At 44.8% G+C, this 22,920-nt stretch overlaps 3 protein-coding genes across 8 annotated transcripts in view; 1 reads left to right on the top strand and 2 right to left on the bottom strand.

Annotated features, from left to right (window-relative positions):
• Positions 1-1,252: 1,252 nt before the first annotated feature.
• Positions 1,253-8,165, top strand: LOC121603759 (polypeptide N-acetylgalactosaminyltransferase 16-like). Its single transcript, XM_041932963.1, is given in 5 exon segments — positions 1,253-3,041; positions 6,499-6,791; positions 6,880-7,245; positions 7,248-7,410; positions 7,475-8,165. Coding segments are annotated over 5 exon segments (1,788 nt in total). The 5' UTR covers positions 1,253-2,715; the 3' UTR covers positions 8,115-8,165.
• Positions 8,166-8,823: 658 nt separating this feature from the next.
• On the bottom strand, positions 8,824-12,024 carry LOC121603760 (WD repeat-containing protein 37-like). Its single transcript, XM_041932964.1, has 3 exons — positions 11,051-12,024; positions 10,104-10,965; positions 8,824-10,021 (listed from the first exon to the last, which is right to left on the bottom strand). The coding sequence occupies exons 1-3, from the start codon at positions 11,439-11,441 to the stop codon at positions 9,646-9,648; spliced, it is 1,629 nt and encodes a 542-aa protein (XP_041788898.1). The 5' UTR covers positions 11,442-12,024; the 3' UTR covers positions 8,824-9,645.
• Positions 12,025-15,100: 3,076 nt separating this feature from the next.
• Positions 15,101-22,920, bottom strand: part of LOC121590633 (elongation of very long chain fatty acids protein AAEL008004) — a 42,777-nt gene continuing 34,957 nt past the window's right edge. For 4 of the 6 annotated variants that reach the window (XM_041910465.1, XM_041910464.1, XM_041910467.1 and 1 more), the window contains 6 exons: positions 21,262-21,345; positions 20,292-20,348; positions 17,902-18,007; positions 17,683-17,819; positions 17,436-17,588; positions 15,101-16,908 (listed from right to left, as the gene is read on the bottom strand). In XM_041910465.1, the coding sequence (XP_041766399.1) occupies positions 16,681-16,908; positions 17,436-17,588; positions 17,683-17,819; positions 17,902-18,007; positions 20,292-20,348; positions 21,262-21,345 (765 nt within the window). In that variant the 3' untranslated portion in view covers positions 15,101-16,680. Of the gene's footprint in view, positions 16,909-17,435; positions 17,589-17,682; positions 17,820-17,901; positions 18,008-20,291; positions 20,349-21,261; positions 21,346-22,304; positions 22,386-22,920 lie in introns of all 6 variants that reach the window. The other 2 variants (XM_041910468.1, XM_041910469.1) reach the window with 2 other exon arrangements.

Genomic DNA, 22,920 nt, shown 5'->3' with positions numbered 1-22,920 from the left:
ACAGCTGAGCGCATGAGGTAATTGACGGAAGCTGTGTAAAGTTTGCGCATGATCGCTACGCAAGGAAGAGATCACGTGTGCTTTCGGAAATATGGAATGAAGTCTGTTCAATGGGCTTATTCATTCCATTAACGAAGCTAAAATGTGGAGAATGTTGTATTAGAGATCAAACTGTGAGTGATGGTATGGGATTAGGGATGAGAATACTCACTCTTTAAAATGATTTGAATTAGTATAGAAGAATGACTATTTAAAGATTAATTTAAAAATATACTAGAAAAGCCTGTTACTACTACTATTCGATTGAAGTCACTCACTCTTTTCACTGACTATGGACCTTAGGGATTCTACTCCCAAAATTCAGGGTGTATAAATGCTTAAAAGATTGAGTCACACAAATAGGACGAAATTGTGAAGATACTCTCATATAAACACTTTGTGCTAAGATGAATCCATACATTTAGTATCATGATTTAATTCACTCACTCACTCAAACTTAATGTGTACATCTCTATTATGGAGGCAACCATCTTGATACATTATAGTTGGTACAATTCGTCTATTGTTGTTATTGAAGGAATAATTCATCTTTGCATGTATGTAAACTGCTGACAATGGATTCGTCTATTTACTAGAAGTCCATAACAATATGCACGATTGGAAATATACACACATTTATTTTTACTTATATGAGCAATTTTAAATAGCATGAAGCATTGAGCAAGATCACCGAATATGCAGCAGAACGCTCGTTGCTTCAATACGAGATTTGAACTCAGGATAGTCATATTGTTATGCTAGAAAAACAGTATTCTTATTTTAAAATGCATGTTAATGTATGCCTTTGACATTCCACAACCAGAAAACGAAAACAATTATCAAACTTTTTTAGACAACAAACTCTTCTACTAATCGGTATAACGTCTACGCCCGCATAGTCGTGTAAAACGTGCCGCTCCATTAGCATGCAAGCAAATCGAACCTTCCGATAGTGGCGACGGCAGCGGCGGCGACGCCATCCCATCATTTCGGAGGCACGATCGATGGGCGACGAGAGCGAAGAAAATGCGGCGATCGGCAGCGCATTGGTTCGCGAACTCCGCGCAGTCCCGGCAGATGCTCGCGATGGGCTGGAGTGAGAAAGCGAACTTAGCTAATTCATGTGAGAGAGCGAGAGCGAGCGATGGAGAGAGAGAGTGAGCGAATAGTGAGCATGAGTGGACGGCTGGACACGGCCGATGATGGTTACTAGATTTTCGAACGCGCGCACCCTGCGGGGGACACGCAATCGGAAAACAGTTACGATCTAGCAGCCGGCCTGAACACCGGAGCATAAAAGGGAAACGGCCCCACAGTTGCGGAAAACGGGCACAAAGCGTGTACCCGAGAGAACAGGCGGGACCCGCCCAATCCGTTACCGGCGAGAGCCCGCTTCGTTCGAACGTCTGGGGACCGCACGCAATCGATTCCTGGCGCCGCCGTTGACGCCGCGGCGACAAAGGTCGGCTGATACGCGTGTTCGCGACAAGCTGCAACACACTTGGAAGAACGACGATAGGGGAGCAGGGTGCGTGGTAGGGCTCTCTTACGCAGCCGGCAAAGACGACGACGACGACGCGCGAAACTGATTTCGGTGTGTTGGCCTTGGCGCATCGATTGATTACACGGGCGGGCACAGGTGCTGCTAAGTGCGGGGTACGGGGGATTAGCGGTGCGTGTTACGTGATTAGATTTGTTAGTGGTCCTGTGGAAAAGAGCAGGAAGGAAGCAGGAAGTACGCGTGTGTGTGTGTGTGTGAGTGTGTTTCACAGGGTGCATCCGGCTGCACACATTGTCCAGCACAATTTGGTAGTGACTCAGTTCTCATCAGGCGCTTCCCGTGAACGGATCGATAGTGTGTGCGGTCGATGGGTACGCAGGGAGGTGTCGATTATGCAGTCAGCCTAATTGTAAACAGAGAGAGTCCCGTGTGACGAGTGCGTTTTCTTATCGCGCGCGCCCGCTGGCAAACGTCGCGCTCGAACGTGCGGTCAATGTGGGTTGATGAGTTCGCGTTTGCGATTGTGATAAACGTACAACGGAGGTTACAACAAAATAGCGGTGCAAGTGTTCCATTAGCAATTAGCCTGTTCCGAAGCAACGAGCGATAGGGTGGAAGAATTCAAATCAAACATTCGAGATTCATCGCCAGGGCTTGCTTACAGACATACCGCTCGGCGCTTTGCGGGAATCCCAACGTGTTGGGACAGAGGGTCATCTGTACATGTTGGCCCGTACATGCTGTATGTTCAGTGCGAATGAATTATGCAGACGATTGATGAGCCGACTGCCCGACAAGGCGTGCGATTCTCTGTGGTAGCGGCGATTCACAGCGAAGCCAAGTAGAGCATACGCATCGATCGGTCCTTTAAGATAGATCACCGAGGTCGAAAGGCTTGCTCATGGTGCAAATTAGTCTAAATTGAAGTGCCTACAACACCACCAGTGTGACTGTGTTTGCCGGGCTATGCAACGTGGCTACGATTGAGCTCTACTGCAAGATCTCCACTTTGTATAACGTTTCCAGTGGCGCAACGAGACGAAACACGCACACACCAACGGATCAAAGTGCTAATTCGTCTTCCATTATTTCCCCCGTGCACAACCGATTGGCCCACCCCCCTTCATCGCTTCGACCCGAGAACCAAACAGCGAGATGCGAACAAGACCGGCGCGATGAAAATCCAGCGCAAAAAACCGATCGCCTTTCTGCTGATCGTTGCGTTCGGCGTCCTGTTCTTCTGCAGCGACAACCTGTATCTGTTTCACATGGCGAAGGTGCGCCGCAAGGTGGAACAGGAGCAGAATCTCACCGTCGGGCTGGAGGTGGTGCAAAGGCTCTGGCAGGCCTGGGCCGTGCCGGAACCGTCGCCTCTGCAGTCTGGGGGCGGTGGTCCAGTTTTCGCGACCACGGCGGCACCGTTCGAGCAGCATCACTTCAACCGCACGGTTAGCGACCGGCTCGGCATCAGCCGACCCATTCCAGATACGCGCCATCCCAAGTAAGTAGCTGGAGAGTTGTTATGCGGGATCTTACTGGTGGTGTTTGCCGGGATGCTTCAGTTTGTCGATCGTACTCTGGTGTGGGTTTGGAAATACACACTGTACGGTGTGTGTCTTATCTTTTGCGCAAGCAAATTCGTTATTGTAAACTCATGAAATAGGACTGAAGCTTGGTTAAAGGGAAATTTAATTGTAATGGCGGTAAATGCAAAACAATTTTTATTGAGATTAGTTACAATTGTACCCACTTTAAGCTTTGCCTTTTTGACCTTCTTAGCTTAGCTTTAAGTAGTTCTTATCAATGAACCATGCTCAATGTGTTACGCAAACATTCAACATTTCTCAAATGCGGATCGCGGAGTGGCTGACTTTGTAGCAAACGATTCGATTGGATTACGTTTGTAAACAATCTTTACCCACTCACATTGGCTCCCTCTTCCGTTCTTCCGTCTGTTCACGTAAAAACTGATTCACCCCGCACGTGGTAATCTCTGGGTGAACCGTCAAGACGTTACCGTGGCGCTAGGGGCACTAAGACATTCCGCTAATCAGCAGGAACGAATCACTCTGTAGACTCTGTGTGGATATCTCCTCACCACTTCGAGTTATTGACCTCGAAGCAAAGCAACAGCAGTGGCAGGTTCTGTAAGATAGTTGGCCAATATTTTCGCATTACAACTACAACAACACACAACATAGAAAAACGGTCAAGTGTGTTCCGCAACTCATCGAAATTGATTGACGATGGCGTCTAAGGCGCATAATATAGGACTTTGATCACGCACGATCGGGGCAAAACGTTCCAATATTCGGCTTTGGTCGTATTTTCAAGTATAAAGACAATATATAAAAAAGAAAATTAGCAAAACGATTCACGGAATAAATATTATCACGCAATAACCACAGCTACATGCGGATGTTTTTTGTGAAGAAAAGTATGAGTAGTTATTATATTTAGAGTGTGTGTTGTTTATCAGAACGTATGACCCAAAACCAGTTACAGTTCATGCTACGCATGAGTTCAGGCTTTATTGCTAGTTCTATTAGCAAAATCATTCTGCTTCCAAAACTTCCCCCAAAAATAAAGTGAATGAAGCAAGGAAAGAAACAGATCTTGGCGACGATTAGAATTCTTGAACTCAAGTACGGAGTTCTATAAGCTGGTTAGATGCGTGGTCATGATACTTTTTTCCTATAAAAAAGACTGTTAAAGAGCTTCCCAAATAGAACTGATTTATGAGGCATTTTATGTACAGACATAATTGTCGTCAATCATTATGCAGCACCTTACCTACAATCAAATAAAAAACTGACGGGCTTTACTGTCTAAGGGAAATTAGGGCAACATGGGCATGGTAAGGGATCTGTTGGAACTCGAAACGTAATGAAGGGAACACGATACTTGTTACGTGTGTTAGTTTTGCGCCTTTTGTATCGTTCAAGAAGAATCATTCGCATCTATCTGCAATGCTAATAGTTTCGAATCTCTAACCAAATCTCCAAAGATTCGTAAGATTGATGAATCTGAATAATTCTTAAATTCTTCAAAGTACAGGTAGTCCCTGAGATATAACGATTCGGAGATATGCCTTTTTTCAAAATTTGAGGGTTATTTGAACAAATTGTACTGATTCGACTCATCAATTCAAATCCCCCAAATACAAATACAAAATAAATTCCCTTTTGGTGGATTTTTTTTAAGTCTTTCGAAAAGATATACAATTGTAATCGAATGTCAGAATTATATGTGATAAGTAACTAAAACCTATTAACTCGAGCAAAATCGGTCGAGCTCGAGACATTCTGTATCTTCATAATGTTGATAAAGCAGGTTATTTTTCATTAATATGCCCATTTGACCCCGTGTTCCCACAGCTTAATGAAAATGCATCTCACACTCTGCACGTAGCTGGCTGGGCATTAATTACTTGTCCTTTTTCGATTAGGCGGATAAGATAATTGAAATTCTTGGCTGTTTACAATTTCGACCGCTGAAATAGTGTTTTGTTTTAAAGGAAAATATTTCATTTCCGTGACGGGTGTTACATTTAAATAAACCCCTTTTTGCACCGTTTGTTGATTACAGGGCTTCCGAATCAGTGAATCAAGAGTTATACGGTAAATTCGCTATTTTCTGTACAACGTATGAGTTGGTTATATGGCAAAAAAGTTGGTTATATGGCTTACAAACAACACAATTTCAATCGTTGTTATACCGTTGTTATACGAAAATTTAAATTAAAAAAAATAATTTTTGGAGCATTTAAGTTTTGCGCAAATCTCGTTATACGAGAGTCCTTATAATGGCCACATGAATAACACCATGCAAATGGTCTACAAAAACAATCCTGCAATCACTTCTATGTTGCATTAATAAGAACAAATCAGAATTTGAATGTTTCATAAGCTAAAATAAACCAAAAATGCAATATGTGCTGTAGAGATAATGCATACCTTCAACTATTTTTTATTTATTTTGTATACATAGAAACCATATAGCGTATACGGAAACGCAGAAAAAAAAATTATATTCAACAAAAAAGTATAATAATAAAAATAGGATAGCAATATCATGTTTCATCATCAATATCATCAACAATATAAATCATGTTTATCCATTACTGAATCAAATTACCTGCAGTTTGATGCATGAATCTTATTATTTCAGCTTTTTTATGCGGAATGTAGCTAAAAATGTTCAATTTCACGTTGGTCTAATCATCACCTAAGTAAGCTCGGAATAAACCTATAAGTTTGGAACATGAAATGTTCAATGTTGTTGTTCTTGATGGAGTGATTTCAAATAAGCTCGGCCTTCAAATCGTAGCCAATATCGTATTTGTAGTCCATTTGCGTTCCTTCAGTGCCACCATTTATGGGCGTACAATGTGTCATAAAAGCATTCGATGAATAATAGAGTAAGTTATCACAATTTGACCACAGCATGTATAACTCAATCTAATTAATGTACGCAATCTGTTCAGAAAATTTACGAAAAAGAAAACGTACCAGCACACATACACGTATCACTCTACATCCCGTCCTGAGGTTCAATGTAATCCGCTAAGGTGATGAATGCATGATTAAGTTTTTTCGGTCGCGACTTTGGTCATTCACAGTCCCAGGGATGAAGTGATCGTGGTAAAATTTAAATAAGCATTCCAAATATTTTGATCCATCAAGCTTCTTCAACAGCGAGCCGACAGATATTAGCGTTTGTTATCAGCTGGCGTAATGGCTTGCGGAGGAAGCTCACGTGTTGAATAAACTAATTTACATTTTCTTCATCGTTCGCATATTTCCTGCTAGTAGAGCATCAATGCCTTTTCGAGGCTGGTGTACCTATTCGTTTGGCTTTCCATAAATTTCATCGGAATCGAAAAAATATATTGCGTTGATACTATGACATGCAGGGTTAATGGAGTGTGTTTAATAATGTTACCTTGTTCTCTTCAGTTGTTTACAGCGCACCTACCTCGCGACGCCAGGGCGTACCACATCTGTGATAATAACGTTCCATAACGAGGCGATCTCAACGCTTCTGCGAACGATTGGCAGCATTCTGCAGCGCACTCCGCTGGATATGTTGCACGAAATTATTCTAATCGATGACTGCAGCACTAACCACGAAGACGACGCCCGGCAGCATCCTGCAAAAGACAGTCGACGAGAACAACGTACGCTGCGATATTATGAATTACTTGCGCAAATTCCACTCGTCCGTTATTACCGGAACACAGTCCGACAAGGTAAAACACGGCACGTGCATGCAACACTCACCAACAAACTGAGCGATGCTAAAGCGAATTCCCTTTCTTCTTCCCCACCAACCACCAGGATTGATACGTTCCAGAAACATTGGAGCAACATATGCAAGTGGAAGTTTCGTGCTCTTCCTGGACAGTCACTGTGAGGTGAATCGGGGATGGCTGGAACCGCTGCACGATCGGTTAGCGATCGACCCGACGGCAATCCTTAGTCCGGTGATAGACATCATCGATCCGCACACATTCGAGTATCGGGCCAACAGTGCCCGGTTGCGGGGCGGCTTTGACTGGAGCCTTCACTTTCGCTGGTTACCGATCGCGGAGGAGGAATTTGAGCATCGCCGCCATGATGAGTCGCTACCCTTCTACAGTCCTGCCATCTCCGGTGGGATATTCATCGTGGCGAAAAGTCTGTTCCAGCAGTTGGGTGGATTCGACCCGGGATGGACATTTGGGGTGGCGAATCGCTCGAGATGTCCCTGAAGGCGTGGATGTGCGGGGCGCACGTGGAGGTAGTACCGTGTTCACGCATCGGGCATGTGTTCCGCCGAAAGCATCCGTTCAGTTTTCAGCCAGACGGTAGCCATTTGACGTACCTACGGTAAGAGAGTAGATACATAATCTTGCTTGACGATTGTTTAACGATTCGCTTGTTACCGGTTTAGCAACACGAAGCGTGTGGCCCTTGTCTGGATGGATGAATTTAAGAACTTTTTCTACGAAACTCGCCCGGAAGCGGTAGCGGTCGATGCTGGATCGATCAACGAACAGCAGGAGCTGCGCCGTTCACTAAACTGTCGCAAATTCAGCTGGTATTTGCAGAACGTTTTTCTCGATTTGCGCCTACCGAACGAGAACAACGTTGCGTTCGGCCAACTGCGCCACGGTGAACGCTGTCTCGCCCTAAAACCAAAGAGAAGCCTAGTCCCAGCCAGAACGCGTAAGCGCGTAGCCGAGAATGATGTCACGCTGCTGGAGTGTGTATCGCGCGAACCGGACGGCAATGAAGGCCATTGGGCGCTGCATAAAACCACCGGTCAATTGAGCACGGAACGGACGATTTGTCTCACTGTGCGCAATGGATTTGTACTGACTGAACGATGTCGCCAGAAAAGCACCGTTGCTCCAGCGGGCGAGAATAGTGGTGGACAGCGATGGCAGCGAAAGGGTGGGACGCTTATACACGAGGCTAGCGGCATGTGTTTGGAAAGTCTCGTAAGGGAAGATGTGGGTGCATCGGAGTGCCGTCGTGGTGCGCCATCGCAGCTGTGGAGTTTCTCCGTGGAAGTGCAGCAGCTCATGTAGATGTGGTTTGGGGCGTGAGCCGAAAATATACAACGCGTTACTTAAAATTGACTACGGCGGTACCTTTCTGCTTGAACGAAACTATTTAAGCTCGAAAGAATGTTTCTTTCCTTTTCTTTATATAATACAGCACAACTGGATGGATTTTCGTTAATTGATAGTGTTTCCTTTCTGTAGGTGATGGTGTGTGTATGCTTTATCGGTTGACATCACAAGGTTACATTTGAATTGAGTACCACCAGTGCATTCTTACATACATTTGGTATTGAGTGTGCATTTTGCATTACCTCCCTCAAATGCTTCAGCAAATGCTGCGTGTTTAATATCTTCCATCTTTATGCTATTTATCAACCGTTCATCAACGCGCGAAATACGTTAGCGATGAAAATAAAGAACTCCATAGTAGTAGGATCCATCATTGGCAATATCTTACTGTGATGTGTTTGTTCGCTGTTGCATTGTTTGCAATACTTTCGTCTTCGTTTCTTGTCTAACATTCCCTAGGGTAGTGCGCAATCCTTACCTAACAGAGTTTTAACCCAATGTACCCGTACCCTAGACTCCCAGAACTCGTATCAGACCCATACACCTAACACATAAACCAATGCCAATACAAATATAGTTCGGATGTAAGGTTAACCCTCTCCTCTGCCTTCTGATAAAGTATGTTATGCGGACTGCAATTACAGATTTTGAATTGTTTTTCTTGTTAGTTTAGTTTTCTATTGGTGGTTATAGTGCCAGTATAATTTATAATGAAGGCAATTATGTATGTTCGTCACTCATTTCAAGGTTGTAACTGTTTTCAAGCATTCATGTATTTCTATTTGAAATGCTTCAAGTGTGCACGTACCTGCGTAATTTTCAAGTACACCCAAGTACCTGAACTTCGTGAGATTCTTCTCGCCTGGACAACTGAAACACAAAAACACTGTCCATACAAGACGAAGTAATTTTGAGTGATCGACAATGCAGGTAAATTTCAACATAAAAAGCCATTTCCTTCACTATAGTTCTTGGTTGAACCATTTTGTCCAACTGGTCGATAAAGTACATAACATATGTAGCGCTTGGTAAATAGACAAAAGTTCATCAATAGTGAAAGCTCATTGTTTCCATCTATACCAGACAAGACTTTTAAACTGATCAACACAGAGCCGCCAATCCGAAACCAGCAAATTGATCGTGGAGGATCGATGAGCCAAAAAGAGGACGAGTAATGAATCCCTAGTGAGTATGGAAAATAGGGGTTAGATTCCAATGCGAAAATTCCTTTGTTCCTTCGCAGCATCATTACGCCGCTTATTGTGTGTATCGTATTGTGTTATGACTAAGTAGTTGGTGGCTATGCTTTGCGCAAACGAATCAAAAACAACGATTATCAATTGAACTAAAACAATGTTACAAACGAATCAACTAAAAAACCTTGTACTCCTCGCTCTATACATATATCGTTACCTTTCTTTGTCACACTCCAGCGCATCCCCAAAATATCTGCTCCCTCTTTGCCTGCACATTAACATTAAATTACTCAATTATCTTTGGGTGGCAAGCATACGCCCCAGCCCAACACTCGACGATCGAAGCCGCTCGAAAAGAGATTGCAGTTCGAGCTGATATCCTCCGTCCAGGCGACGGCCGATACCATGCGGCGATGACCCTGGCGGCTTGTTCGGGGTAACCGGGCAATACGTTGTCCGTTCAGATCGAACAATCGAATATGGCGATTATCGTGCGGGATGGCAATCACGCCGCTGGCCGACACCGCCAACCGATTGACGGCCGAGTCCGTCCGGATGGTCGTTAGTGCGGAACGCATGTTGCGCAGCTCCCATACCTTCACTGAGCGATCGTCCGATCCGGAGACAACTTTATCATCTCGCGTAAATACTGTCGAGGTTACGTTCCTGTAAATGGTTGGTAAGAAATTAGTTTGGGTTTTTTGTTTTGAGCCGATCCAACATTCCATTGCCTATAGTGTGTGCTTACTCGGTGTGTCCTTGAAAAACTGAAACCGCCGGAATGGGGTCACGGAAATCCCACAATCGGAAGGTGGAATCGCGCGAAGCTGTCACAACTAGCCGCTGACTCGGGTGTGCCGATGCGTGGGTCAGCTCGTGATCATGTCCACACAGTGGATGTAGCGGCTCCCGTGTCTCCACGTCCCACAGAATCGCTGTCCGATCCCAGCTGGCCGTTATGACTTGATCTCCACCGGGTAGCCAATCAGCCGCCACTACCACCGCCGTGTGTCCACCTGGTCCGGAAAACTCACACAGCGGTGTTCGCAGCACGTCAATCCGTTCCTTCTCTTCGTACGGTCCTTCCTCTTCCTCTTCCAGTTCCTCCTCGGAGGAATGTCCTTTCCTGGCTGGCACTTCCCAGTTCACGGCGGCTTGCCATATCTGGGCGGTTGCGTCGCCACTGCCAGTCAGGACAATGTCACGCGTCGGATGGAACTTGATCGAGTTGACCGATCCACTGTGGCCTTGATATTGCAGCAGACAACGCCCGGTATCGATGCCCCAAATGCACGCACTGTGATCGGCCGAAGCTGTACCAATGATGGGCTGCCCAGCTTTCGTGCTGACCTGCCAAACGCCGTCCTTGTGGCCACAAAATTCACGCACGAGCGAGCTGACGACAGACTGTGCCTTGAAGCTGGACACGATACGGCTCGTCTGTGCGCGAAGCTTGTGTCCGGCCTTCACCTTGCTGCCGGCACTGCCCAGCTTCGATTTGAAGCTCTTGTTAACCGAACCATCCACCTCGAACGCGTCCTGCAGTGGAAGCCTTTCACCGACGGTAGAGTCACGCGGTGTACCTGCGACAGCTTCCAACTTTTCACGCACTATAGATCAAAAGAAAAGAATGAACATAGTAGTTGACACGTTTCGTGGGGCGAACCGATTACACGGCTTAGGCAGCGTACTTACAGCTCATATTTTCGGCATGCAGTAATTCGAATTCTTTTTCGATCTGCGAAAACAAATGATGCAGTCTGGCACGGAACGGTTCGTCTCCACCGCCCAATGACGTAGGCATTATGTCCTCGGCCAAACTGCCCAGCTTGAGCGAACGTTTTGCGGTCAGCTGTTTGCCCATGACCGTCGCCCCGCCGCTTCCACCTGTGGCCGCACCAGACATTCCCTGTCCGGTGGAACCACCTCCTACACCACTAACCCCAGCGCTACCCGCTGGACCACTGGCTCCAGTGGCATTAGCCCCGGTCGAACCTCCACTAACTGAGGAGGAAGCAACCGCCGGTTGCTTCGACGAGGAACCATCTAAGGGCATTTTCTGACGACCAAGCAAATCTAAAGCCATCGATTTTATCGAATCCGCTACCGTGAGCTGGTGCCTTAATCCGTATCCGTGCGCCACCACCACCAGCGTTGCGCTCCGGGAGCGCTTGCGATGTCGTGTGCGGTGTTGTCGTTGTCGTCGTCGTTATGCAAGGTGTGCAAATGCGTCGTCGATTGCCTCCTCCTCCTTTCTCGAAATGCCACTGCCCCTGTGTACCAACAGCGTTGCTGTTATGGCTGGCTTCAAGGCAATTGCGCTTGGCAAAATACACCCACTTCAGCCCACTTTTCTTGCTCAGCTCGCACAAACTCACTGAAGGTCAGTATTTCCACATCAATTTCCACCCGTACACACAGGAAGCCAGCAGACGAAATCTCGCCTAAAATATCATTTTATCAGCGGTAAGGTGAAATTGGAACTGCATGAAACGATTCCAAATGGATGCAGTTCGCGTTTTTCTTCGTACGATGCACACGCTAAGCAGGCAAGGAGGAAATTATCCGATAAAACACACCGAAGCAGGGACTAGAAGGTAATCTTTCTCGCGCTAGTTGTCGAATTTGTTTTGAGCCCTACTTTTCATCGAACAAACTAGAGGTGAGGTAAGCTGTCAAACAGGGCAGAGGTGTCGAACACACAGCCCAAGATTAACGAAAATATAATGTATAATGCACGTTCTTTTGTAAATATGATCTGTAAATGAGATTCGCTAAACAGCTCACGTTGAAGTTTAGGTGATATTTTCAGTAAATGTTAACAGTAAACAGCATTCAAGAGCTAAAAAAAACATTCGAATTATGGTCTCTTAAATTATTTTGAATGGTGTTTGACAGTACCGTGTGTTGTGACGTTTGAAAGCTATATGACAGTTGCTTCTCAAGCAGCAGCTTGCAGGTGTGTGTTTGTTCGTGTTTGTTGATCTTTTTCAAATCATTCGGGCGGACCAGTGACGTCATCGATTGAAGAATCTACACGATGTAACGGAAGCTTCTTCAAACCGCGGTGCCCTGTTTGCCGTTTACAATATTCAAGCATACTTCTTTTTGTTGGCATCCTGATTACCAATTGCAGCTTTACAGTATAATTCACTATTGTTGTTTTTTCTTTGCGACCCATTTGGGCTAGAACTCTATCCATGTGCGGTGTGTAAATAATCTTTGCTTTTTCTTTATTTTTCTATATTAAATCCCCTTCAGATTTCCATGTAGACGCCATGACGATCTCCTTATAGTTAGATGTTTATCGATAGTTTCGGCGACAGCATGTCTGGGACCAATCACCGTCGTAACGGGGTCTTGGGTCCTCTTCCGTGGTAAACATGTAATGATACATTTCATTTTTTGTAGCATACCATTTATTTGCTTTAGCTTACTGTATTAATTTGTACGGCTTTTTGGGTGCACTATAGTCATGACGTAATTGATGGCACTATCTTCATCACGTCGGAAGCGTTGATGCGTTTTCCGTACTGGTTCGTTGCCCAACGTCCTGGCACGTACACTAGCTTTCATTTGCAGGAAATCTTCCTGCAGTTCTCTCATAAGGCATTCGAATCGGTTGATGCGGGTTAGGTAAGCATCGAGAACATCCTGATCGTGTTCGGGAGTTGATGTTCTCGTGCTCTTGCTTTCCTTCAGCTTGTTGTAATCTTCTAGCAGTTGATCGTACTTCTGGCGACTTACGAACTCACGATGATGATCGTCTTCTAGATTGGTTTTTGGAGCCATTTCTATCGCTTCCATTTTGTGTAAGTGATACAGGACCAATAAACGAGCCCTTCTGGTTGGCGAACACTTTACGAATGAGCTAATCTATCGCGACGACAAGCAATAGCACAAGCTGAACGGCAGCCAGTCCTGCCAGTTAGTCGGTTACCATCCGCCCAAAAAGTTTATCAGCGAACGATTACGGACATAACAATGAACAGAAAGTGTTGATGCGACGCCAGATAAACGGAACTCAAATTGTTGCCATGTTTTCTACATCATAATATACGCAAGACACTGGTACGTAAAGCGTAAACAAACCATATGGAGTTTGTTATTTTTACCAAAATAGTGCAACATGTTCCGTTTTGGGGGATAACCAGTTCACGGTGGTTACTTTATAACCGTCCAAACTAAAAAGATAGTGGAGCCGTGTTCGTTCCGTAACGTGTCTGATAGCTGGCGTTGTTTTTAGACGTTGCTTTTGAAAGGCGCTTTAGATAGGAGATTCGCGAAAAACAAACGTCGACAGTAATTATCAGCTTCACCATATGAAGATTATTAATTATCTAAGCGTTTAGCAGTTGAAACACAACAACGATGCCTATGTAGTATGTTAAAAACAGCTCTTTCTCTTATTAAATTTAACTATTTAATTTTACAATTTAAAAACAGGTTACATAATGCTTTACAGTTTAGATGTTTATTTCTTTTGCCATGAATAGCAGCTGCTTTAGCAATTCTTTAGTAGACCATTCGAAACATGTTTTAACTGGAACCGGCATCGATTCACCATATAGGTACAGACTTTTGCTTGCCAGACCAACAACAAATCAACAGTAGAGTTTAAACTCAACCATTACAGCTATGTAACAAACCCAACGATTTACTGATGAATAAGATCTTCAAGATTACGCTATGTTAGCTCCTGTTTTCGGTTAAGCAATGAAGAAGAGTACTATGATAATATTTATGCCTAAACACCGAAGCATGGTAAATATCTACAGAGCTCTTTTACAGCTGGTTTTGCACCACCCTTTACGCCTATCTATGGTAATGGTTTCTAATAATTTCTGCCCGCAGAAAACACATCTATTAAAGTTCTCGTTAATCAACTATCGTTACATCAGAGACAGAGACGTGTGCGTGTGCGAGTATGGCGGGAAGTAGTAATTATGATCCATTTTCGATGTTTACGCTCTAAACAATTGTAGCTGTAATTCTGTTTGTGATTGCATTAACTTGAATTCTCTTTGACACGTTACATCCTATAAACATCGCGTCTAATTGCTAACACGTTACAAAAATCCTTGTATAGTATCATTCTTCATTTCTCTAGTGTTCTGATTTTTTGCTTTTTATATTCCGTTGGGATTGTTCGCGGTGCGATATTGTGAAGGAGGGTTTCTTGTTTGTTTTTTTGTGACTTTGTACATAAGATTTGCCGTTTTTAGCAATGCACCAACAGCATGTTGGTGCTAGCCTGCCAGCGAATGCTTTCGCCATTTAGACGAAATCTACATAACGAACATCGACCAGGTAGTGTAGCACATTAGAGTATCTGCAGTAATGTCAACAATATATGAGAAGTTTTGTGATCGGTGATACAAGAAAGGCTACACAACAATAGGATTTCGATCCCATTTACTTGTTTATATACAAAATAAGGTCTTCGGATAAAGAGGAGAATCCTTCTTCGGTGGATTTGTCAGCTAGTCGTTCATTATCTTTTCAGCACTTAGAAACACTTGCTTTGCGTTTAAGTTGATCTACTCCAAGGCAATAGACACCTAGATTCTAATTAAAAAAAGGCTATTGCCATGTTGAGAAACACTTCAATCTTGCTTTAAAATGTCCTGCCCTCTGTCTAACGTTTCTTCTGGTATCAGGAATATTAGTTTTGCTGCATCTTTCTTTCGATCATACGTATTCACACACATGAACTTGTACCTTAGAAAGCGTACATTTTAATGCTACATTTTAAATCTTCTGTATTTTATTGCCGAAAGTGTCCTTCAAAATAAAAAAAATCCTTAGTCTTAGAGCGAAAAAAGTAGATTGGTATTTCACTTATATGTAAATATAGGACACCACACATCACGACAGGTATACGGCAATTGCACCGGTAGGACTGGTGGAACCTTGACTGGTGATCGACGGGAAGCTCAGATGGGTGAGTTTGGGAGAGTTTTGGAATTGAAAGGTTGGACAGGAAGGATGGAGGGATGGATGGAAGGGGGAGCAGGTGTCATGAAAGCGCCAAAAGACTTGTGTTGATACACGGAAAAATGGTTACTAAAACCCTCGCGGGTGGATGCACCTCAGCCGATCGCTGTCGGCTTTGCGTTCTCACTTATGCTCTGCTTCTATTTCCTGCTCACTAGACCGAGCGCACAGCATACGTGTTTGGGGTGCGCTATGTGCACGGTCGACGCAACAAGCAAAGTGGGACGACGACGACGCGTATCCGTAGATCGTCAAGCCACACCATCCATAACTGCTGGATTGTGACATCGCATTGTACAACACGTGTGTCGTTACTGCAAAACACGCTTACCATACACACATCAAGCATACACACATACACTCCCCGACGCATACATACAGACATCTTGTTTTGCTTAAATTTTTTCCTATGAACTATATCCTTGATTTTATTCGACCGTTGTTACGTTCCCATTCTCTTACTAGCCCTTAAAAACGAACGCTATGCCTTGGCGCTTGCCACATTCAGTTCAGCTAGCTGGTTTGCGCGTGTGCTGGCTAGCTTGATTTCTTCCTGATTGTTGCACCATCATTGCACCTACGGCTGTTACTTTTTCGTCGCTGCATTCTGTACACAAAACCTTTCAGCTTAGTTTCTGTCTAACTTTGTATCTTTCTTCTTCTTCTTCTTCTTCTTCAAAATAAATCATCACTATTTAAACACCATTGTAATTTTCTTAGCAACTTAAAAAAGACAAGAAAGGGAATAAAGCTGCCCGGTCCTCTTAATCTCCCACTATATATGCCCAAAGACATACACGACCAGTTCGTTCGCATGAAATCGTAAATAGACCAGAAGCCATAACATTCATGCCCGTATCTATTCCTTGCCCTTTAGCAGCCTTCCTAGCGGTTGAATGTTCTTAGTAGGTTTGTCTCTTTGCGACGTGTGTGCTTGTTCCAATATGTTTGTTTGTTTGTTTCAGCTCCAGGGAGGTAGTAGTATTACGGAAAGGCATAAAACCAGAAATTTAATTTAAAAGATGCATATAGCAACACCATCTGATGCGGTGAGGTCGTGCAATAGCTTACGAAACTGAAGGCGAACAACGAAAGTAGTAGAACGAGTAACATCCGCAGCGGTGCGGGATTTCGGTTTGGTTTGGAATACGCGATTAATCGGTGGCATCTACGATACCCTCCCGTTTGCACACACGTGCTAACACACACACACACACACACACATACAAACACACACGGTATAGGGGGGATGGGGGTTCCGGGGACAATTTTACAATAAATTAATAATTAATTACAAGAACCGAATCCGGCCTGCCATATTCCCGCTATTATTGGGCTGCCGTGTGCGTGTTCGCCGGCCGTTGTGTCAGTTCCATCTCGGCGGGAAGGTCGCCACGGACGTAGTAGTCGGCCGCCTTGTTGCCGGTGCCATTGCTGAGCGTACCGTTGGCGCTACCGTTGGCAACGTGGCCATTCTGCTGTTGCTGCTGCTGTTGTTGTAGCAGAAGCAGTTCAGCTTCTCGCTTCTTGGCGGCAGCGGCCGCGACCCTCTTCTGCTGTGAGTGGGAGAAAAGGAAAAAAAAAACAGTTAGAACCAGGGCGGCAAACAGAGTGGGAAAATGAGCTTTCTCAGTGATCGTACTGATGATATCGAGACCGAAAGTATATGAGAAATAAGTTGAACGGATAGCGATTTTAGCCACGAAAATAAATCACACCGCGATCGCACTTCGACAGGCGAATGGATGTCTAAGCGTGTGTATAAAGATAGGTTCAAAAGGAAACGAACGAAAAAAGAACAGGTTTTCCAATCGGATGATCTGGGTTGTTTGTCAGAGAAGTGCGAAATGCAAAGACGTTCCGAAACAAGTAAATCTGTCATTCGGGCTTGGTTGGATGGTTGTGTTGCTCCCCAACTTATTGACACCTTTTCTTCCGTAGAAGACGGCTTTCATTCATCGGAAAGGACCGATGTAAGAGCATTCAAAAGGTCGTTTAATTAATAAAGGCAAGCTTTGGGATGGGATACCAATAAATACGAGCATTTTGGGGCGTTCACTTGGACTCCATAGTCTGTACATACCTTTTGAACTTTGTATGTGTTCTGGTAGAACTCGTTGAACAGGAAGAAGAACATCACAGCGTGCATTCCGATCCACCAGACGAAAGCTTTCGGGTAGTTGCAGTCGATGAACAGCAGTTGGAAAGCGTGTACCATAATCAGGACGAATTGAACCTACAACCGTGGAGGAAGATACATTAGCATTAGAGAGTTCCGCTACTACTGGGCAATGTGTGTGTAGCGCCCTTCGCTTTGTGTGTCCACTCACCATCTGAAGGGCGGTTAGATATTTCTTCCACCACAGGTATTTCTGGAATTGCGGTCCGAGGGCAGTAAACAGATAGTACGTATACATTACTATGTGTACGAACGTGTTCAACAGGCCGAAGAATGTGCTGTGACCGCCTGAAGAGAGAGAAAGAAACCAAGACGATTCCTTGGCGTTAGTAAATGAAGCTATTCGCGTTCGTCATTCTGGTGCGCTTACCTGGAGTGAACTTAACACCGAACCACACCGACATTGGCATACATCCGTGGTGAATGACGTGCAGTGTAGACACTTGACTACTCTTTTTGCGCATCACAAAGAAGAACTGTCCAAAATGGAAGGAAAAATATAAGTGATATTAGGCATCAGTTCATATGGCGAGGGCTAACGCACTCGATGGCACTCGTACGTTCGGTTCTCATTGCTCATTCGACTCATTCTTGACAGGTTGGGCGCACGGTTGGGAAGGCCTTTGTAGAACGCACTACTGACCACGTTCTCGATACGAGGCATCCCAAGGCAGTCCAGTTGCGTTCACGAACATGCCATGCGCATTCACGGACACGTTTTTCTAGGGTGCACACCAAGCAGCAAGTTACCATCATGACCCGATCAGCGCGGTTACTACTTATATGCGCGGCGATCGACTTGTCGTAAGTAATACCAGCTGGGTATCGCGCAACCATATAAGTACCTTTGTTTGGTGTGACGACGGTTGGACAAACTAGATCATCGACATAAATTAGAGCCTCCTGTGAGATTGGGGATAACTGTGAACATACAAATACAACTATGGGTTAAACCCAATAGCACACATGTATATTTGCGTATACCAAATGTGTCCAACAGTCGCAACTTTCATTTGCGGCGATATCGTCACACCAGAGCCCGAAGATGAGCTCAAACGTCGGCTGACGGGAGTATGCGCCTTTTCAAAAAAAAAAAACGCTGCATAAATTGCGCATGGAAAATCCTACCAATCAGGTGAAGCAAAAACCGGAATTGGATTCGATTTACTGGACAAATCTCGACCAGCCAAACAGCACCACAAGCGCATAACGGGGAGGAGGGGCGACCGGTAACCGATAGGGTCGAAGTCAAGCGCAGATAAAAACAGTATTGACGCAAAAAGCAACCCCGGCAAGCAATAATAAAAACAACAACAAAACAAAGCTAACGGGAGAGAGAGCAGGCTTTTCACGCAAATGAGGCACATGGGGATAAGTGTGCTGCTACACGAGCGTGTGTGAGTGCGTGTGGAGGAACTCGCTGTTCTGCTTTCTAAGGATTGTTCCAGAAGCTGTCCAGAGTCCACGGCAAAGTCACACAGATCGTTTAGCATCAGGTCCGAATGATCCACACGCTAATGTGAATGCGAATTTAAAGCTTCTCCACATACTCCGTACATCGCCGGAGAAGTGGAGGGATCGTCATGTGAAACCGTGCTGAGAGAGGAGGTTCAATGATCTTCAGTTTTCTGGCGGTCAGCTTCTTCAGCAGTGGATAGTACTTGACATTCAACTCTCCCTTCCGCAGGAGTGTACGTTGCGAAGTCAAATCTTAAATAACGTAAGCAAACACTTCCAACAAGCGGACGAAACAAAACAAATAAAACCATTTTGGGTAGTGCTTTTCTGCACACCCCGGAAGCTGACGGGACTGAGAATTTATTTAGCACACTATGGAGGCAGCTAACCGCGAAGAAGTTGACAAGATGGTACTAACAGCACCACCTCCTCTTACCGAAAGAGGTATCTTTAAATCTTCTCACGATGATGATTCAAAATTGCGAATATTTGTTTTGTATGTCAATATTGACGAGTTATCGTTGTGAGGTGCTTATCATCTTTCTTCCACAATCTTCTGCTAGTGATAAACTGTAACTACACAGGAAAAATATCCCACTACTTGATACAACAACGCTACACACAACGCTGTGACACAAGACAAGCCTCCAAGTTTATGTGCGTTCGTTTGTGGGCACCTGACCCGAGCTGTCTTGAGCAGTAGAATAATACAAGCAATGCAGCAAATGGGTACACGAAGGGGACCACCTCTTGGAATTCTGTTTGCCAAACGTGTGTCCAGCAGCCGCGCGGGCTAAACAAACGGGAGGCTCATCATCTCGCGGATGTTGACTAGAATTACGCAGCTAATTCGCGAGAAGCGCTACACGCACAGCAGGAAACGATCTTCGATTGACGTAAATATTGACTCGAGTAGCTCAATCGCCCTTCAATCAGCAGCCCCTCGCGCTCCGTGTGTTCGGTTGGCAGCTTCTTCTGTACGTGTATACCTTTTCCTGCCACCTGTTGCAGCCTGAAGGAAATGACCGGAGAGTGTCTTCCGTCATCGGATTTAACCGAGCGCTCTAAGGATGACCGTGACGAATATGTTCAAGGGCGTGTTGAAATACACTTTAATTATGTTTCTCTTTAACCCAGCCACATTCATTTACCATTTACCTTAATGACTGTGAATGGTGATCATCGGACATTGTACAATGAGTTTGCACGCGAGTTTTGAGCATTGAGCGGAGAACGAAAACTAACGAGATCGAGCAATTCATTTGGTTTGTGTTCTACGATAGAATCAAATGTTAAACTTACCGTGTCAAAGAACTCGGTGAATTTGGAGAAGTAGTACCACCAGCAGGCATGCACCATCTAGAGATTAGGCCAGCAAGAGAGGAAGGCAGTGACGGAAGAGAGATAAATAAACTGTGTTATTAAAACCGATTCTGACACGTTTGAAAAGATGACATCGATTCAACGAAAGGAGCCAGGGTGCGCGAGATGCTTTAGTGGGAAGACTTTAGGGGAGAGCATGAGCAAAGGATGAGCGACGAGAGAGAGAGAGAGAGGGAGAGAGAGAGAGAGAGAGAGAAAGAGTGAGAGACGCGAGCATACATAAACACGATAAGAGGGAGTAATTTGCATTCGCCAACATGATGAAGTGGGTGAAAATCAATGATTGCGGGCAATCAGGGGGTGGGGTAAGATAGAATGGGGATTGGCCTCAAACCAAATGAAAGACGGCTTGACGGCGATGAAACATAGCACAAATAAAACCAGATGGTTGTATGGAGGAGCATGCAGAAGGGACAAAGATCTACGAATGTATGATGAAGGTTTACACAATTAGAACACTCGCTGCTTTCACATACAGAAGAATAAGTTGAATGAGATGATGAAACTAAAAACAAAACATAAACTTCCTTTCATGATTAATCGATATAGCTGAAGCCGAAATTAGTTCAATAGTAAATGCGTTTAAATAGTTGCTAGGGTTATTTTATGCAAGCGCAAACATGATTAGTTTAGTGAAAGTAACACATATTGTTATAATAATGAAACCATAAAACAGGATATGAATAGAAGAAGCAGTGCAGAAGAAGCATAAGATCAAATAGGTGCTGAAGGTTAGTTTGATGTGTTCAATAAAAGCATTAAAAGTAGTGTGGATTAGCGATAGTGAGGGGATAAGCAGTGATGCTGATGATGCGCCCGGAAAGCAACCCTGGCACTTTCCGTACGACGTTCAGTGCGTGTGCCGAGTCTTGCCTCGAACGAAACCTACCCGCAGCGTTTTGGGGTGGTTACTATAGTCGACTGGCTGGCATCGGAAGTTATAATGTCCCGTTAGCCAACCCGATACACCAATCTGTAAAAAGTGGCAAAAGGAGGTCCAGAGTGGTTAGTACGGTGCCGAATCCAAGTGTTGCATTTTGTACTGCTTTGGTAGGTGAGTTTTTTTGGTTTTTGTCTGAAGCATAGTCATTGTTCTGGTTTAGTGTTGTGCTTGCCTTCCTGGGAGTGTAATTGTGGTGTGTGTCTTGGGTAGTTTAGGTTTGTGTACTTGATCTGCGTCGAGTAAGTTTGGCTGCCTCTTGTGTGAGGTTTTTGATCAGCAAGTTCGTCACTAATCGTTGACAACGGTAAAAAACATCACCGGCTGCACGGTGCACATTAAGAAACTTAAGTAGCTGTAATGTATAATTTGAAAGCTCAAACAACATACTGCCGTAACAACTTTCGCCCTCTGACACTCAAACCTCCCCAAACATACAAACCTAGTCTAAGTTTAGTGGCTTAACGCGACTGATCACTGGTCTTTTGCAGCTTTCAGGGAGCCTCCTACTGCAGTAATATATAAATAAGGTATACACACACACACGCACACACAAACACACATATATCAATACACTAAGTGAGCCTAGGTCATGGGCTAGGATTCTTTGGTGCATTCCAGTGCGATGGTCAGGTGATACGTGCATACTCGACTACGTGTTGTAGTTGTAGTGTGACAACAACGGGAAGATGATGTTTGGCAGCTCTCTGTCTTGACAAGGTTGTACTGTACCAAACATACATGGGGTCCGCTCTGGTCATAGCGTCGAGCGGATAGGGTAGCAGGTTTACCCACCACACGAAGGTTTTCGTGCAGTGGTTGTGCGCCGAGTCCGAATATCCCTTTCACCACACCATACACGATTGACGACCTTGAAGCGATGTTCTTTTTCTTGCAACGACCGACGAGGGAACGCGAGGGAGGAATGGACTCGGATCGGAAGAGCGTTTGCTGGGGATACACGAACGCTGCGGAGTACTGGCAACACTTACTCTCATCGCGCGTCCTGTAGTACCGTGATCCACAGGCTGGCAACGGAAGCTGTACTCGCCCCACCAGCCGCCCATCAAACACTACACACATACGAACCCGGAAGGTGAATTCGGCCAGCACAACACAACAGCAGGTAGGGAGAAGCGGGACGGAAACCGTTCGTTAAAAAGAAAGAAAAACAACAATCAAGGTTTAAAGCGTTTTCAGAAAAGGAAGGAGGTTCGTCCTATGGTTCCTTTCTCTTCGCGAGCTTGGGAGAGGGATCAGTTCGGTGAGTTCGTAACCTCTCTGTTTGCTGGGCAAGGTCGAACTGGAGCCGTACCCTGCCGTACGTCCAAAAGTGCACTACGCTAGTGAAAGGAAGTTATCCCGTAGTGCTCTAGTGAGGATTTTAATTTTATACTCCGGAGTTCATCGCCCCGCTGTCCTTACGGAACGAGTCACTTAAGTGCAGTGTAATCCTTACGAGGACGGAACCTTTTGTCTGTCTGTACAATTAAAATTTAACTGCACGATCAACAAACGAAGGGCATTGACACGAGTAAAGGTGCTTCTAGCAAATGTCTGTACATATTATTGGGCAGGTTGTCATTTCCTATTTCCGTTCATTGCCAT

Source organism: Anopheles merus, chromosome 2R, assembly GCF_017562075.2.
Source record: "Anopheles merus strain MAF chromosome 2R, AmerM5.1, whole genome shotgun sequence".
NCBI lineage: Eukaryota > Metazoa > Arthropoda > Insecta > Diptera > Culicidae > Anopheles > Anopheles merus.
The sequence above is the reverse complement of the archived record's forward strand: the minus strand, read 5'-3'. Positions and strand labels throughout refer to the sequence as shown.

Coding starts and splice junctions, on each gene's coding strand:
- LOC121603760 (XM_041932964.1), bottom strand. CDS start 11,441: ATGGCTTTAGATTTGCTTGGTCGTCAGAAAATGCCCTTAGATGGTTCC. Junction 10,966..11,050: donor GCATGCCGAAAATATGAGCT/GTAAGTACGCTG, acceptor TTTGATCTATAG/TGCGTGAAAAGTTGGAAGCT. Junction 10,022..10,103: donor GTTTTTCAAGGACACACCGA/GTAAGCACACAC, acceptor AACCATTTACAG/GAACGTAACCTCGACAGTAT.